The 18,002-nt window shown below is 40.0% G+C and overlaps 1 protein-coding gene across 1 annotated transcript in view; it reads left to right on the forward strand.

Moving 5' to 3' along the window:
- SPIRE1 (spire-type actin nucleation factor 1) overlaps nt 1-16,823 on the forward strand; it is a 67,802-nt gene extending 50,979 nt beyond the window's left edge. Inside the window, exons 8-15 of the mRNA XM_009084801.1 lie at nt 1,741-1,904; nt 6,125-6,215; nt 7,106-7,248; nt 13,372-13,509; nt 14,687-14,757; nt 15,462-15,489; nt 15,574-15,704; nt 16,571-16,823. Of these exons, the coding sequence (XP_009083049.1) occupies nt 1,741-1,904; nt 6,125-6,215; nt 7,106-7,248; nt 13,372-13,509; nt 14,687-14,757; nt 15,462-15,489; nt 15,574-15,704; nt 16,571-16,823 (1,019 nt within the window). The remainder of the gene's footprint in view (nt 1-1,740; nt 1,905-6,124; nt 6,216-7,105; nt 7,249-13,371; nt 13,510-14,686; nt 14,758-15,461; nt 15,490-15,573; nt 15,705-16,570) is intronic.
- Nucleotides 16,824-18,002: the final 1,179 nt, after the last annotated feature.

The raw sequence follows: 18,002 nt of genomic DNA on the forward strand, positions 1-18,002 counted from the left end.
TGTACTCACAGAATTCTAGGCAGGATAAAAAACCCATGACCTATAAGCCATAGTGGTAGTCAGGACACCCATTTAGCAAAGCCTTTGAAGATAGGAGCTAAGGGTTAGAGAGTCTAAGTCTTTGATTGCAGCTCTTTGCAGGGAGGACCTGAAGGTAGTAATAGCACTGCAGTACACAGATTCATAGGTTTGGAATGTCACCATGACTTTAATAGTCCAAATAATCACCTTTTCTTATACTCTTAGTACAGTATTACATACTCTCAGTTAAAGATATAATTCATAGATTAGCTATAATGCAGCCTTTGTCTTTTCTAGCTCAGTTTCCAGCTTTTAACAGTAACTTGAATAGCTCTTTAAAATATCTATTGATTTAAGCTCATTCCTCATTTTATTCCATTTCAGTAGCTGCTCTGGTGGGAATGTTGTGAAACAGACCTACTACTGCAGCTGAGGCTTCGTCTAGACTGTAGTTTTTATTTACCTAGTGCAAGGATGGCTTTAACAATGCAAATGGTGTTGTAGCAGCAGTGACTGTGTCTGCTTATACCAGGGCAACTCCAAATAATGTGTGAGTACTTACATTGTTGGCACTGTGAATATCTGGATGATATCACTTCTCTGTCTTGGTCCTCCCAGTAACCTATGGTACAAGTCACTTGACCTTTTGTGCCTCTTTTCACCATGTATAAAAATGGGACTAATAACTCATCATTACCCTAGGCCTATTATACTTGGAGGTACTTTGTCATTACAAGACTGGGGAAGGAGTCCTATAATTACATGAGTAGAAAAACATATTTGTAGAAAGACCAGATGCTGAGGCATACATGCAAATGGGAGATTAAAAGCTTCTCTTCCTTGTCCCTCCAACATAATTTTCTTCAGATTGGAATACTGCACTTTGTACTTTTACAGGGATAAAACTGATTTATCAGACCAAACTCTAAGCTCTCCTAAAATATCAAAGCCTAGGTCATTATCTTAATGTCTAGGCTAAGCTAGGCTAAGCACAGCAGACCCAAAGCTTACATTATCCGAGATGCATCTTCATTGCACACTGGCAGAAATCCCAAATAATTTACTCAGTGGACTTACATCCTTGTAAAACTCATGTAGGTGAAAATAGAGCTGGAGCCTCATGTTTCTGTTGTCTGACACCACAGACATATTTTTAATACAAATAGCCATGCAAGCCTAAGAGTTGTGCATATGTTTGATGAATGCTCATTATTTAGCTCATTTTCATTCCTTTTCTGTACACTGCAGAATAAAGTGTAATTTTGTCCTCACAGGAAAAACTGGGTTTGCTCCATGCTAAACCTCCTCATTTCTGTATGGTGTTGTCATCAGATTCACTGGAAACCCACTTGCCCAGATATGGTTATACATTCTTCTGGTACTTGTTATATAGTTAATTATAGACTATATGTAGAAGGAAGAATATTTTCAGGTTTCACAGAGGCATTTTTTTAAAGAGGGTTGGTGTAGATCTGAGGTTAGGTTTTAGCATTATGCACTGCTGCTTTTTCCACTGCTTTCACTCTTCCATATTGCTTCTGTACTGCGAGCCATTGCCTGTAGTTCTCCAAGCAATATATTGCTAAAAGTAAAATAATTGCACACATACAACTAGCACAATAAAATTTTTTTCCCTTTTGTGTGTATTGCCTTGATGCTAAGATTTGAGAAGGCAAAATTCCTATTAGGTCCAAACACCAGTTCTTTTTCTTTTGCTAGATGTACCCACACCAGAGGCTGGAAGAAAATTGGTGGATGCCTCTGCAGTGAACGGTGGCCTGGCATCGCAAGGAAAGCAGAATGGAGCCTCACAAGCCATGGTACAACGAAAGAGACTACTTAAGGCACCCACGTTGGCTGAACTTGACAGCTCAGATTCAGAGGTAAAAAAAATCAGGACACAGCTACTTCTCAATTTGTCAGAATTGAGTCTTATTTCTTAATTTGCTGAACTGATCAGATGAGAGTTGGCTTTGCAGATTATCATCTGAATTTTCTGTGACTGCTTTTCAGCCCACAGGACTTCGAAAATATTAAATCAGGCATCGAAATGGAGAATATTCTTTTAAAAGGTTAAGTGCTAATTTTGGCCTTACACCAGTATTTACTTGCTTTCCTAAATGCTCAGTAGCTGTCCACAGTATGTATGTAGCAATTATGCTTTTGGGAATCCAGGCAAATGGATTGTACTCTTCTGGCACCCATGGAGGAGCTGTCACTAAGGACTCATATAGGCTGTGAAATAAAGAGCATCAGCTGTGCCATATGAGTTGCAGTTTGGTGCAAGTGTCAGTGCATTAGCTTGCGGTATAAGCTGAGGACGTAACACCCTAGGAACGTTAGGCAGATAGGGACAAGCAGATACCGTTTAGATGGAAAAGGAATTTTTAATCCATCCTCTCTCAAATGGAGAGTTAAAGATTTAAGAAAGCATTAAAAGCAGAAAACCTTAATAAGCTTTCTTACTTTGAAGCTGCATTATGTATGATCCTCAGGAAGCACCAACATTACCTCCTCAAGAATGAGCTTTGTCTTCTGGATCAGTAGTATTATTAATTGAGTTTGGACCTTTCTGAAAGTTAAGCTGTCTGGAAAGCTCATGCAGGCACAGTTTATGCACAAAGGCTAATTTTAGCCTGGGGAAAGCAGTCTTCCCTGACTCCTTTTCTCTCTTGTAAATGGGAAAGGAGGGGTTTCCTGACAGGGTGGCTACAAAGGCGTCTAAGCTAAAAGATAGGAGGCTGGGAAGGAATATATGTGGCAAGAAATTTATCTCATTCCGTACTTTCTTGACCTGTGAAAGGTTGGCCCTCTTTGTATTAGGGGTTATCCTGTGGATGACTTGTGTGAGTGCGTAATTTGGTGCATCTGTTCTGAAAGCAGAAGAGATTTGCATTCTGAAATCACTCATCAATCTATAAGATTACAATAGAGGCTACATGAGGTTTTGTTAATGTGACTGAAGCTGGGCAGGATGTAGGAATATTAAGACCTGCCAATGAGAGTTGGATCTTGAACTTACAGCCTGTAGCTCTGTGCATCCTGAAGCTAATGCAGCATGATATTTCACACAGAGAAATGAGAACTCAGTAAACTAAAATTCTGTAAAGGGAAATGTGAAATGACTCTTGTAGAAAGGGAAAAATAAGATATCCTAATGTGACTATTGATTAGGAAATACTGTGTGGGCAAGCAAAGTGGTATGGAATAAGCTCTGGAACATTCAGCAAAAGATAAATTGAAAATAAATCAGCCACGTCGAGCTGTCACAAAGAACAGATGCTGTACTGGTTTGAGTCAACAGAAGTAGCTGGTGAAGCAATTGAGATGATAAAGATGCTCAGCAGAATACTGGTTGAGGCTCAGGAACAGTGCCAAAGTAGTGAAAATAAACAAGCTGAAGGGAGTTAGGGTGAATTTTTTCAAGCTGATGAAGTGGGTGGGACATAGAACATTCGAAGAAAGTGAAGATCTCTCTGTCAAAATGTCTTATTTCTTTCCTGACTTTTACTTTGTATGTAGCACACCCTGAAGAGCTTGTATGTTGTCCTGATTGCCTGTGAATAACTCGACCAGCTCTTTGTCTGAAGTTTGAGCTGGTCTTAACCTGTTTAGAGTTACTCACTGGGAGTGAAATTATGACTATGTGATGCTCTAAATTGCAGGCTGGAAATACCTGCACTGCCATGGACCTCCAGATGAGCTATGATGCAGATGCATTTTCTTCCCCCTGCATCCCCTTTGTTCTTTCAGCTGTGTTGTGATGCAGACTACGTCCCAGTACTGAATGTAGTCAGGCAGAGGTGAAAGGGAAGTTCTAATACAGCTCTATGCCCATATACTGGCAAGGATGAATATTGTACAAATCATTCCTTGTTTCTGTCCTTGCTGTTTCTGCATCACCACTAGAATCACAGTTTCCAAAGAGCAAGTGCCATTTTGCTTTGTGTGGCTAAGAGAAGTAGCAATCTAATAGTGATTTTTAATACAGAAATAAAAATTGCATCTTCCTAGTGAAGCTACAGCTATCTGGCCAAAAATCACATCTGTAACATACTCAGATGTTTTAAGGTAAGGCCTTCAAAGCTGCAGCTTTCTCAGTGCCTGTAAAATTCTACTTGTTTAGCACTCTGTGCAGAAGTTTACAGTCCTGGATGTTGGGTTGATCTGGCCTCAAATGTAAAATGTGAGATAGTCTACCATAATAGTCAACAGTTACTGTATAGATATGGAGAAATTCATCCAATGATTCATCAGTACTTCCTACACAAGATTTCATTCTCAAAAAAGCCTTCTGTGTTTGAGAAACCACAGGGCAGTAATAGCATTTTCAGTGCACATGTTTGTGCACAGAACAAGTAATTTGAAATGACAAACCAGGAATACCTGTTGGCTAAGTAGGATTGTATGTCAAATTTAATGTACTCCTAGCTTCCATTCTCCCTATTTTGGTTTATGCTTATTATTTTTTTATACTTAGCCATTGGCTCTAACAGTTCTTTAGAATTCTTCAGAATAACAACTTACTTAGTTCTTCATCTTAGCTCATTAGCTAATGGAAAACTAGTCTTCCACTCAGAAGAATTTGACTTCTACAAAGTGAAAAGTTGAGTAGTTCCCTTTGCACAGAGGTATTCTCCTTCACAGAGTTTGAATGTTTAACTCTAGGGTTGTGAACACTGTTGCGCCCCTTCTAAACAACAGGGCATCCAATTGTCATGCAACTTCTCCACTGATCTTTTAAAGCAACCATACAGCACGAAGCAGCAACATGCAAAGCTGTCTGAGCCAGCTCTGTAGCTAAAACTGTACTGGTTTCTGCAAGTAAAACAGTTGATGTAGCTAAACGTGCTGCTCAAACTTCCCTACAAGCTTCCCATCACAAATGTTTTGTGAGATCACAAATGAGATGTGAAAGTGAGTACTGGGATCTGAGCTTGTTTTGAGTCCCTTTGCAGACTACTGTGTTGTGCCATGTATGTGGGAACCGCATACATCAGTGTCCTCACATGCAACACCTACCCTTGGGCTAAGCCTAGGGGCCAGGTCACCTGATGGGAATTTGTAGAGGACTCTGTCCAGTGATGCATGGTGCTCATGGAGGTGATCCTGCCAGCTTTTCTTTCTGACTTGCTGTTACCAAAGAAGGCAATCTTTCAGCCACTGGAGGTTTTTGTGCTTGTGATTCATGTAACTAAGGAAATCTGTGAGAGGGAAGTTCAGCCACTTGCTGGATTTTAGAGCAGGTCACATGTTTGATCTGTAAATCTTGACAACTTAAATGATGTAAGTCTCCTTGGTTAAAAGCATTCACATTAAAGCTAAAGAGCATTCAGGCTCAGTCCTTCAGTGCTGTTCCTTTGGGAGGTTCCTGTGGTGATCTGTATCTTTGCTGGTATCTGGTGAATGAAGACAGAGTTTTTAGGTGAAAGCAAAGGATTGAATAATTTGAGTGGCACAATTCTTTAGATAAGTGAAAGGTGTTAGTCAAAGCCCATTTCACTTTTCTTCATCTTGCAGGAGATGCTTTTGGCTCTTCTGAAGAAATATATAATAATGAATGAAATTTCTTTTAAATACAGAAAAAGGGAGAAAAGCACCAGGATTGGGAGTTAGATAACAGAGCAGTGCAAATCAGAATAGTTTCTCTTTACCTGAGTCACTTGTGTAAGTGGTACTCATTCCTTTGGAGACCAGAAAAATTAAGTGCCGATTCCTTGTTAAGTGCGAGATATAAAGTTGAGTTAACATATCCTCTGTAGCTGCAAATCCCTAGAAGTTTTTGACTTCAACAAAGAAACTTAATGGGTTAAAATGGATTCACGCACCTTCTCTCCTGACCTTGTTGTTTCATGCAGTAGTTAAGTACACTGAATTCCAACCATATTACATTTATTTCAGCTTCTAAAAAAAAGAGCACTGAAAATTCCATTTGCTCAGTACTGTGCAGAGTCAATGTTTTTCTCAGAACTTCTATGGCTTTGAGTGATTGAATGGCACAAAATATCTTGGATATCTCATGTTTTCTGTGAGCTAAGAAGCAGTAAGAGAACTAAAAGCAGTCCCTGAGGAATTCTGTTTCTTTTCTCTTGCCACACAGGAGGAAGAATCAGTGCACAAATCAACAAGTAGCAGCAGCATCTCCCCCTCACAAGTGGAAGACCCCTCTCAAGAAGGCACCAGCAGCAGAAAGAGTGAGTTACTATAAGAGAGCCCACTGGCTGCTGTTACACACCTCTGTTGTCTTCTGTGCTGTGAACTTTGAAGTTTTTCTACAAAGCTGTAGCTGAGCGTTGTTAATGGAATAAACCTCTAAAGCTGAACCTTAGAACCTGCTGAATAGGTCAAACGTGATTAATGACTGGAAGGCATTAGCTTCCACTTTGTATGGGTATCTTTGTGAAACAGAAGGTTTCACAGTTGAAATTGATGTAGAACTGTAGAGGAAGTCACAAATGAATGGAGGGGATAGTTTAGCTATGCTCATCCCATAAAGTGATTTGTTGCTGCAGAAACATGTTCTAGCCTAAGACCAATTTAAATGCTTCCTGCATCTCTGTCACCATGGCAGCAAATGTACTTGTTTGAAAGACACATTGCAATCACCAGTATTTCTCATAAGTACTTGCTGACCAGAGGGGAAGATCTGGTCTTTTTTTTTCCAGGCACAGTTATTGTAGGTTTTACTATGTGACAGGGTTTTTCATTTGTTTCAAAGTGTTTCAGTTTCACTGGAAAGGTTTTGTGATGAAACATGCAATCTCTGCATGTATTTTCTGTGCATAATGGTGAAATAAGTAGAATAAGCTAATATCCTGAAACATCAAATTTATAAATAATGTAACTGGACAGTAGCATGGCTTATTTGTTAGTTTTGTGTGTATTCCTATTCTCTCAGTCAGGCAAATGTGATGACTGGGAAACCTGTCTTGAAGTATGCTCATATCCTCTGAGTATGCATGTGTAACTTCAGCTACCAGTAGTAGAAATTTTAGCAAATCAGTAGCTGGATTAAGTACTGAGCAATGTTATCTAACAGTCTCCCTTACAAGAACTAACTTTTTTCTACTGGTTGAATCCTCAGCGCCTCCAAAGTTCTTGCCCATATCGTCTACACCGCAGCCGGAGAGACGACAGCCGCCGCAGAGACGACACTCCATTGAAAAGGAAACGCCAACCAATGTGAGACAGTTCCTACCCCCTTCAAAACAGAGCTCCAGGTCACTTGTAAGTGGAGTGGGTAGTAGGAGAGAGAAAAAGAGGCATGCTAAGAGTATAATGAAAATTAAACCTTTGGCTTCAGTGTGATTAGAACTTGGCTGAAAGAAAACTCCTCAATTCAGGAACAGCCCTTGGCAACTAAAGACGCTTTGAAATCAAGATTTGAACTTTGTCTCTCTAGCATATTTGTCCAAAATCCCAGGTACAGGCGCCTCAGAAAATATTTGCACTTTGATTAGGACTCTGGGTAAAGCCACATGTCTTGATTTTGTTTCAGAATGTTACCAAAGCAGACGAACTTCACATTACTGGTTTTCCATTTGAATAGAGACAATTCCAAAGCAGTGGATATTTTGGGATTTGGGGGAAATTTTTTAGTTGTTGGAAGCATTGCAGGTAATGGCCGAATTAATGGAATGGTTTCTTTTCTTCCCACCTTAAGAACTTGCATAGTAATGTTTATACATACGAAAGCTCTTTTAGTAATCCAAATCAAGGTTTGTCTGTGTTGCTTTGTTGAAGTTACTGATGCAAAAACCTGTGTTGTTGCCTGAGAAGAAAGTACAGTGCATTTGATCAATTAGCTTTAATTGAGAACTGTTTTCCAACAGAGTACAAACAGCAAAGGGTATGAAATCCTGGTCCGTTTATGCTGACATACTGATTAGTGCTTTGTAGTTTCATGCAGGATATGTTCCTTGTCTCTTTTCTTACCAGCAGGGTTTCAAAGTGTGCCCCATGAGGTACTGGCGAATAGAGAAATTGATAAACACATCCTGGTTTTGAAAGGAAGGGAATATTCACTTGCCCTGTCTTGTAGTGCAGTGGTATTAACGGGCTTTGAAGAGCGTTTTAGTTGGCCCAAGAAATGATGGCCAGGATCCGTCACATTAGATGATGAAGTTGATCATTAACAAGAAAAATGTCTCCAAATGTTCCCTACAATATGCTTTTCCTTTTCAGAGGGTCTGCTGGATTTCATTACATCCTTGCAAGTAAAATGTAGTTCCTCATTCCAGGTGAAGGTCAGGTAGTAACATGTAACATGCACAACACAAATAGACATCTTTTGCCAAAGTGACCTTGGAGCAGAACATACTGCAGCAAAACCAAGCTGGAGGGCTCCTTTCAGCATACATTCAAAGACACCATCACATAAAATGAGTTGCCCTGTCATTGCCTGCTGCACTCACTATATGCGGAAGGCCATTTTCTGGTAGGCCCAGAGTCATTCACAGGCATATAGTTTAAAGGGAGGAGGGGGGAAAGCATCATCTGTTACACTGAGACATTTACTCCATCATGCTTTTAGTGTATCTGGGTATGTTACATCATAATATGAATCTCATGTGTATTTCAGAGGATCATGCAACTTAAAAATCTTATTTGAGGCTGTTATTCTAAATAGGTCAACCGAGTTCTTACCAGGACCTATTTGACCACATACGTATTCTCTTTCTGTCAGTCTGTTCACTGACATATGCCTAGAAAAAAACATACAAAATAAAACCATTACATAAAAACTAATTCAATTATTCCGTTCCCCCTGAAAAATACTAAAGGAAGAGGGAGAAAAAGCCATTAGATTGGTCATGCTAATGTGGGAACAGATGGGAAAGGTTTTACTAGTTTCTTTTATGCTTGGCTCTTTTTTTTTTAAAGTTTTTGGGGCTTTTTTTATTTGGTTGTTGTTGTGTTTTTTTTAATTCTTAGAGAAATGTTATCTAACTTGGTTTGATCTATGGAGTGAGAAAGAAGGAAGATCGGTAGTGAAACGATGTTCCGTTAATAAGAACCTATTTGATGCCTAGAGAGCCAATTCTTTCTCTTGGCAATAGTGCCCTCTAGGGTGTGACTCCCACAGTACTCTTGTTTTTCGTGTTGGTGGATGAGTTCTGTGATGCTGGAACTGGCCCAGTTCCATGCTTTGGCTTTCTGCACGTCTTTCCATCCCCGGAGGGATGCCAACCTCTTTCAGTGGCTGCGCCAGATGTTGCATAAGTAAAACTGCCGTTCCCGGAGTGAACGCTTCTCAATAAGTGCAGAATATTATTTACTTTTCATTGACATCACACTTCTTCATCCCTTCCTCCAGGATTGATGGAGTTTCATTTCTTATCACCAGCTCCTGTGACCGCAGTTTCTCTCCAAGGTGAAAGAGGCCTCGTCAGTAAATAGCCCTCAATGCCAGTCAAACCAGGCAGGAGTTTGCTACAGTCTCTTAGCAGGATTAGCAAGAAACTGGTCTGTCTTGCATACTAACGATGGTTTTGTGAACTGGCATCTCATCAGACAGGGGGGGTTAGGCCTAAGTAGGTGGGGAGGGGAAACGAGCTTGGAAAAATGCCAAACATAGTTCTTTTGATATGTCACCCTACCAGTGCCACACGGAAAGGCAGAGTGGCTCAGTGATTTTGGAGGGTCAGCCCTGGTGGTTTGCTTGCTATAGTGAGCTGATTTGGTGCTTAATCAGTAGGATGAAGCCACTGTCCTGAGATGTACATATGGATGCCTTTGTAGTCTGTTTGCTTTTTAAATTATTATCTTTTTTTTTTCCATGACCCAGAGGACCAAAGCTAATGGTTTCATTTATACACAGCATTCGCTTCTCTGCTTCCTATTTATTGTTCAGGTTCCTAGGATAACCCGTTTATTTCCAAGGATGACTTTCAGACCACTTTTTTCAACTATACAAGCAGCTTCTCTGCTCAGCTCTCATCCCGTTGAAGCAGCCATGTGTGGGGTGGCAGGGGCTATGTACTATCTCTGTGAGAGAGCTTTTGCCAGCAGGTGGAAACCCCCAAAGGTTTGCTTCTTTTTGCTGGCTTTGAAAATCACCTTCACCAGCATGTTCCCTCCTTGGGGAGCACTTCCTCAGCTGTGGCAAGAATTAAAGCTTAGGCTGGGACATTGCACCTGATTGACATTGATTTCAATATGTGTAGGATATTTGTGTGTCTTCAATCACCTCACGGGGGAAAAAAATCAGTTCTGAAAGGACAGCAAACTAAAAATGCAACATCACAAGATTATCAATGGGACAGACCTTAAATATCACAGCACATGAAGATCCTGCAGCAAAAATACAGCAAAACTATTGTAATCCTTGGACTATGTTGAAAAGCGTGAGATGTTTCTACCAAGATACACTACATAGAATTGAAGGACATTTGCAATCTGTTTTACTTGAAAACCTACATATTGTTTTGGTCCTCAGCACACTATTTATCAGAACTTGGAGAATAACTCATAGTCATGTGCCAGGGAAGGCAAATCCAATGAAAAGAAAAATGAATTCATTTACTCCTATATAGAACTGAACATGAATAACTTAATTTTTCCTTCGTTTTCTTGTCCCAACCAGTAAGTGGAAGGGTGAAACTTCTTGCAGGAGAGTTTATAGTTGAGATATCCAACTCTGCCCTTTTATAAACTTCTAGTCTGCAAAAGCAACGAGAGTCTAGAGTCCTTGACTAATTGTGAATTGCAGAATTTAGAGGCCAATCTGGCACTTGCACATTTTGCAATTTACTAATGCAGCTCATTTGAATGTCTAGTGACATCCTTTAATGAGAAGTTTTACAAGGAATGCATTAAGTAAAAATGTGTTAGTCATAATGGTCTATGTGTGCTGGGAATGACCTACAAAGCACTTTATTTCACATTATGGATGTGCAATTCTAAGTACCTGATTTTGCTAAGTAACAAAATTACACGTATACACCCTAAGCTATTATAAGTGATTGCACAATCGAAGTGTTAAGCCAATTCTGAAGAGGATCATGGAAACTTCAAGTTCAAAAAAGTATTTTTAAGTAAGATTTTTCCCCTTTAAAAATAAGTATACTGACCTGTCTTTAATATTAAAATGATTATAATTCCAGAAAATCAAGACCATTCAAACCACATTCTGTCTTTAGTATGTTCTGTCATATGTGAATATTGCAGAGAGCTGAAGTGCTCTGACTTGGAGCTGCCTGATTTGGGTGCAGACTGTTGTTGAAAGTTTGAGCAATAGCTCCAGAGCATCATTGTTTAATGAAGTTTAGCCAGTGCTTAGCGTAATCGTAATTAATTTCAATGCCTTAGAGGTAGTGTAGAAACAAGAGATTTTTTTAATGTACTTATTTCTGTTCTGAAAAGGGGAAAAAAAAAACCAAGCAGTTTTCTGAAATCAGCATAATATTTATCTTTCATTTAATGTTGCATTAACATTTTGTTGTCCTTGTGTAACCTCTGGAATTAAAACATTAGCATTTAAACTTGTGAACATTTTCTGTTTCCCCTGTTGCCTGCTGGCTATTGCTATTTTAATGACACTCATTTTCAATTGGTACCACAACAGGCCCACACTATTCCCCTAGTACATGCTCTCCACCTATAGCAGATCAACAGACTTTCTTCAAAGGAGCAATATTCCCTGACGTCACCGTTCTGTAAATTACAGGAATGGGCGTTCATGAGGGGGAAGGAAGAGCTTCAAGTAAGAAATGTATTTCTAAAGGACTTAAAGCTCTGATTGATTACAAGCATTCAGTCAGCCTCATTCACCTCGGACAGTTTGTCCCAGTCTCCCACGATGCAGAATCGAGGGGTTTTGCTGGCATTGTATGCATCCCACTTTCCCACCCACTTCCTCTCCCGCTCGCCCCAGCCTTCAGCCATGCCTTCTCCATAGCAAGGCAGTTGCTATGGGAAGAACCCAGAATGAAATGCTGAGAGCTGCTGGTTAGCCGTAAAGTTGCTCACAAGGAACAGAAGTTACTTTGTTTTGGCTGTGCAGTTTTACACCTCAGAGCAAATTGCAGTTGCTTTTGATGTAGTTTGTCCTTTCCAGAGAACTAGTGTTCCATGCCCCAAAGGTTTAGCTGGCAAGTCTAACAAAGTTAACTCAATTCTAGTCTTTTGTGGGGTACCTTAAACAGAGTGAAGTTTCTTTGTGTTCCCTTTCTAGATAGGTAAGACAACAGTTTTTAAAAATGTGGTGGTTCCTAAATGCTAATGTTTGCCAGGTCTGCAACGTAGAAAGATTTTCTTTTTAATCTGATGGAAAGACAGAACAGACCTCTGAGTACATGGAAATGGAGTATTTCCGTACTAATCCGATTCATCACTTCAATTTGTAAACGAGATCTCCAAACTGTCAGCCACGTCTTTGTGTTTGCAAGAGAAATTTCCTTCATTTATTCAGAGAGCATTGCCTGTCATTGTCATTACTGCACAGTAGCCCCTCTGGGCTGACTGAAAAGGTTCACTAAGCATAAAGCGATGGGAGTTCCCACAGAGGTTTCTGTCTTTCTCTTGGAAATGTATAATCAACTACTGGGCTAGATTACAAATTGGGTTGGTGCTTTTTATTCTCTGGTACCAAATTCAGGAGTTCTCCACTCAATATTCTCCTAAATGCTGTAACACACAACAAATGCAAAATTTTGTAAGTGGAAAGTTGTGCTGTTAGTCTCTATTTGAGTCTCTGCCATTAATAACGCAACACTGGGTAACCAGTTCACCTGCTTGATATTGGAAGCTTATTCTCTAAAGCTTAAATTGCTAGTGTTACTTTCTGGGACAGAAAGGAGAACATTTCTGCCTGAACTGATGTAACACTTTGTGGTCTTGGTGGGATTCTGATCATGTGAGCACCAAGATGAGGTACCACTGAATAAAGATTTCTGCTAGAATGGGCTACTAACAACTTTCCTTGGCCACTCTGGGCATCACAAAGTCTCAGAGAAGTTATTTTATGTTTGCTTCAAGCAGTAGACATAAAATAACAGCAACTACCGTATTACCTTTTCCCTTTCAAATTACAAATCTGAATGCTGATGGTTTTGAAACAGATCTTTGTAATAAAGGACAAATGGAGAGAAGGGTCAAGTGGTTTGAGGAGGAAAGATGAAGAAAACTGTTATTGTTGTGAAGGCTGAACATAAGACCATTTAGATCACACTTACACAGCTTCTGATGGTTTCGTACTCACGTGATGCCCATGAATGAGCCAGTGCTATTCCAGTTTGAAGGGAGAAACCCCCTGAGTCTGGAGTTACTAACCAGGTGGCTGGTTGTCTAGGTTGAAGTCTGGAAGAAGCTGTTTGGCTTTGAAATAATATGGGGCTTTTTGGCTTCCAGGAGGAGTTCTGTTATCCAGTGGAATGTCTGGCTCTGACAGTGGAGGAGGTCATGCACATCCGTCAGGTGCTGGTGAAGGCAGAGCTGGAAAAGTACCAGCAATATAAAGATGTCTACACTGCTCTCAAGAAAGGAAAGGTAGGGCTGAGTCTGTGGAGGCTCTGAAGCTTAGTGAAGGAGGTTGGTTGCACAAACCTCCCATTTACACATCTGTTTCTTGTCCTGCATTGGAGAGAAAGAAAAGATACCCACCAAACATCTCCCTAAATGTATAACATATGGATCAGCTTCCTTGAATTATGTGCAGAAACATCAAACCTGGAGGTTTTCAAGATGAGCCTGGATGTGGCACTTAGTGCCATGGTCTAGTAACGGCAGTAGGGTTGGACTCGATGACCTTTGAGGTATCTTCCAACCTGGTTGATTCTATGTTTCAATGCTTCATTTGTTTAGATTGTCTATAAAAATGCAGTAGCATTTGCAATTATCAGTTTATGTATCTGTTTTAAACTCCATTGCCTGAAGTGATTTCTGTCCCCATGCCTTCTGCAGGATTGCTTACCAGAAGCAATTTCTGTTCCAGAAAACAGAATTACAGGTAGCAGTAGGAAACTACAAGTTCTTCATCTGAATCCTTACAGTCAAGCATAGAGGGAATGAAAGCCTTCAGAGCAGTCAGATGACATGTGACCCCTGCAGCACTTTTAATATTAGAGACCCATTAACTAATGCATTTTTTTCTGTAAACTGCAGATTGGAAATTGGTACTTACCAGTAGAAGCAGCTTCCGTTTCTCCCCCTTCTGATTTGTGCTTCTTGAACACCTCCAGCAAGTGTATTTTGACTTAACTGTGTATTTTACCTGCAGACCTACCTGTGTCTAGTATGCAGATTTAATTTGAAGATTTAATACATTTAAGGCAGAGGAACAAGAATCTTACAATGTCATTCATTAGATTCAGCTGTTGCCTATTGTCATGATATATAAAGCTTAGTAATAGGCTTTTAGCAAATCTCAAAGTAAGTTGATGCTTTAGTTAATTTCTCCCACTATTAAAATGGTTCACTTTTATTTCTAACGAAATTTATTTAGTTAAGTGTCAAGTGTTTAATTTAGGTAAAACAATTAAAGGCCTATTTCTAAATGTATGAAGGTACAATTCTGGACCATTATTTTTTATATTATTCTGGAAGGAGGGACCCCAGAGCTGGATATAGTACTGCAACTGTGATGTTGCTAATAGCAACTGGTAGATGAAGTCATCACTGTGTGGGACTTTGCCTAACATTGTGGATTCCTCTGTTCTTCTTTTAGCTCTGCTTTTGCTGTCGAACAAGAAGGTTTTCTTTCTTTACCTGGTCTTACACTTGTCAGTTCTGTAAGAGGTAAGTATTTAATATCTGTTAATAAATGAGTACTATTACAGAAGGGGAAGTACTGGTTTACATGTTAGAAACCTCCAAAAATTTCTGCTGCTTATTGCTGATTGGTTTTATTTCTGTGACAGTCTATGTTAAAAAAAACCCTTCTTACATGACAGAATAGCTTCCTTGGACTGAAAATCTTGACTAAAAGTGAGAGAAACACTCACTTGTTCTTTTATGCTTATGGGAGAGCGAGATGGAATTTACTCAGACTCCCCAGTCAACAGTTCCACAACCTCTGTTTTCAAGACAGTTTATCGTTTGGGTTATTTTTGGAGTATTGGGGCAGGGGAGAAGGGAGAAGGAATCATTTGCAGGCAAAATGATAAATTTTGAGTTGAACAGTGAGAGAGTAAGCCAGGACATCTGTGCAATCACTGAGTTATGGTCTCACTTGCCATGGGAGGTTTGTTTAGAGGAAAAACAGCTTATTTTTCTTTTTTTCTATTTTTTAGTTTAGCCGTAGTTTTCGTTCAGCATTTCTCCTTGCTTTTGGTTTCATGTTTTGATGGAAGTCATTACGTTGTAGAAACTTTAAGAATGAAAATGTTTGTTTAAGGGGAGGATGGGAGAGGATTCTAACTCCTGAAAACATTTGTCCTTTTTCTTGACTTAAATGTAATTTTTCCCAGTTAATTGATTCATGCTCTTGCTTCCTTTCATAGGCCTGTATGTTCACAGTGTTGCAAAAAAGTAAGTAAACTTATGGTTAGAGCCTTTCTGAAAAGCTGTAATCCTTGTGCTGATACTGCACATTCCTTCTGCTGTTCTCAACAGATGCGGTTGCCATCAAAGCCATATTCTACTCTCCCCATCTTCTCACTGGGACCTTCAACCTTGCAAAGAGGAGAAAGCTTTATGAAGCCAGAGAAACCCTCCACCAGTCACCACCATTCACTGCGGAGCAGGTGAGAACCAACCTTAGCTCGTGTGTGCAGATGTTTCTAAAGTCTTTCATGCTGGGCTATCAGTCATGAAGATGCTGTCTACCTGTTTTAGAGTTGCTAGTGTTTCTAAAAATAGCTTCTCTGAAGCCTAAAAAGCCAGTTCTCTTCTACTCATTGCTTTGATTTAAAGAAATAGCTACACTACTCATGTCTTAAACCTTTTTCATTTTACAGGTGAAATAGGAGTCTGGGGCACCTGTATTTCTGTAGCACCTCTGCCAAAATATCCTTAACATGTCTTTTTCTGATGTGAATAGACTTTCCAGAGATAAATATCACAGGCTAGAATCACCCATTGAATGGGAATTCAGTGATGTCTGTTCACAGATTGATCTTTTTTTAACTCTTAATTTGTCTAATTCCAATTTTCATCTTTTTTTTTCACTTTGACATTATCAAATTACATATTGGTTTTATATCTTATACACAGATGGTTGTCAAAGCTAATCCAAGAAATTAAATATAAAAGAAATGCTTGGGTTTGAGTGACTCTTCTGTATAAACCCTCTGCATAAATCACTAGTGCTGTGATGCTGTGTAGATTAGCCAAAGGTGTAATCTATTTTTAGTTATTAGCAAGGTTGTTTTTGCCAGGTTGTAAATGTTACACATGCCCTCGAGTTAGTGACCCTGCAATCTTGGCAAACCAGGCAGAAGCTGTCCTCTCCAGTGTTTGGTCTCCTGGTGTCATTTTGGGGACAGGAGAAAGGAAAATTTAAACCCAGACCTTTCTCATGTGCTATTTCCTGAAGGCATCCCTCACTGGCTCCTCACTGCCAAGCTGCTAAATCATGTGACAGATTGTGTTTTGATTTTTTGCCTTTCAGGTTGACCTCAAGGTCCAAATCTGTGGATAAGTCACAGGAAGAGTTTCCCAAAGAATTAATGGAGGACTGGAGCACAATGGAGGTTTGCGTGGATTGCAAGAACTTTATTTCAGAAATCATCAACTCCAGCCGGCGCAGCCTCTCTCTGGCCAACAAGCGAGCCAGGTTGAAAAGGAAAACACAATCCTTCTACATGTCGTCACCGGGAACCTCCGAGTACTGCCCCTCTGAAAGGACTATCAATGAGATCTGAGCCCTGTGCCTTTTTCTTTGCTTTTGTCTTCATGAGGTCATCGTCCATGAGCAAGGTCACCGAAACCGGATCATCGTTCCGTGGCTTCGTTTCACTTGAGTGGCTTGGATTTGCATTAGGTCACAGGATTTCCTACTCCAGCGGTTCCCGGAGACACAGAGCGCTGTGTTGAGATCTGTACAGAGCGATACACAATGGGTCAGCTGCTCACACTGGGAGCAAATCAGTAGTTTGGAATTGTTGCCTCTTTTGTACGTGTGCGTTGAGACTAGAAAGCCTTTTCTTGCTTTCGATCTTTTTTTAGCCATGCTTTGAATCATTTTTCAGGAGATGAGCTGCAAAACGTGTGTGGAATGGAGAACCAAACCTAACAAAGTGTCAGCGTTAGCACAGTAGCCAGCAGTAAGTCACATTGGCATTACCACCCTCGTAATGCTCACGCCCTAGCTGAAACAGCAGAAGGTACTATCACACACCAGATGCTGCGTGTGAGCAGCTGTGGTCAAAACCATCTTTCTTTGAACCATTTTGGTTGTTCTGAGATCAGGGTTCAGCATGGAACTCTGCAGTGTCTGTGTCTTGGGGCAAAGCAGGTGACAAAGCTCTTCACCAGAGTGTGGTTGGCCATACCCCTGAGCTGCTGTACTTTTTAAGCCTTAGTGTACTTCCAAGTGTCTCCTGAGCAGGTTTTGGTAGTTTACTTTCTATCTTGAATGTATGATGATGACTACTAGTAGCAGTGAATTTTAGTAGTAGAGTTGTACAGTTTATGGGGAGGATGGGAAATAAGGGAGGCTTCTAATTTTAACTGAGCACCTGTAAAGTTGTTCTCGAGGTTACTCAGAGAAAACAGTGAGTAAGGTGTACATTTGTATTATAATGGAGCACACTATAGTTCTGTCTGACAGCATATCCACTAGTAACCCCATTTTTTCTGGGGTTTGTAACTTGGCTGTAAAAATTCTTGTTCTGCTGAAATTTGGGACAGTGCTGTCTCAGATTGGGAGCGACCTCTCTTCTTTTTTTTCTTTAATCCTTTTTTTCATTCCTTTCCACTTTTCAATTCCCTCACAAAAGAGTGCTAGACTAGTTGTTTGGAAGTTCCAACGATGTTACAACATTAACTGACATCTCATGCTTTTTTGCACTTTTTTTATATTCAAAATACTTTTTTTTTGT

Source organism: Acanthisitta chloris, unplaced genomic scaffold (genome assembly GCF_000695815.1).
Source record: "Acanthisitta chloris isolate BGI_N310 unplaced genomic scaffold, ASM69581v1 scaffold9221, whole genome shotgun sequence".
Taxonomy (NCBI): domain Eukaryota; kingdom Metazoa; phylum Chordata; class Aves; order Passeriformes; family Acanthisittidae; genus Acanthisitta; species Acanthisitta chloris.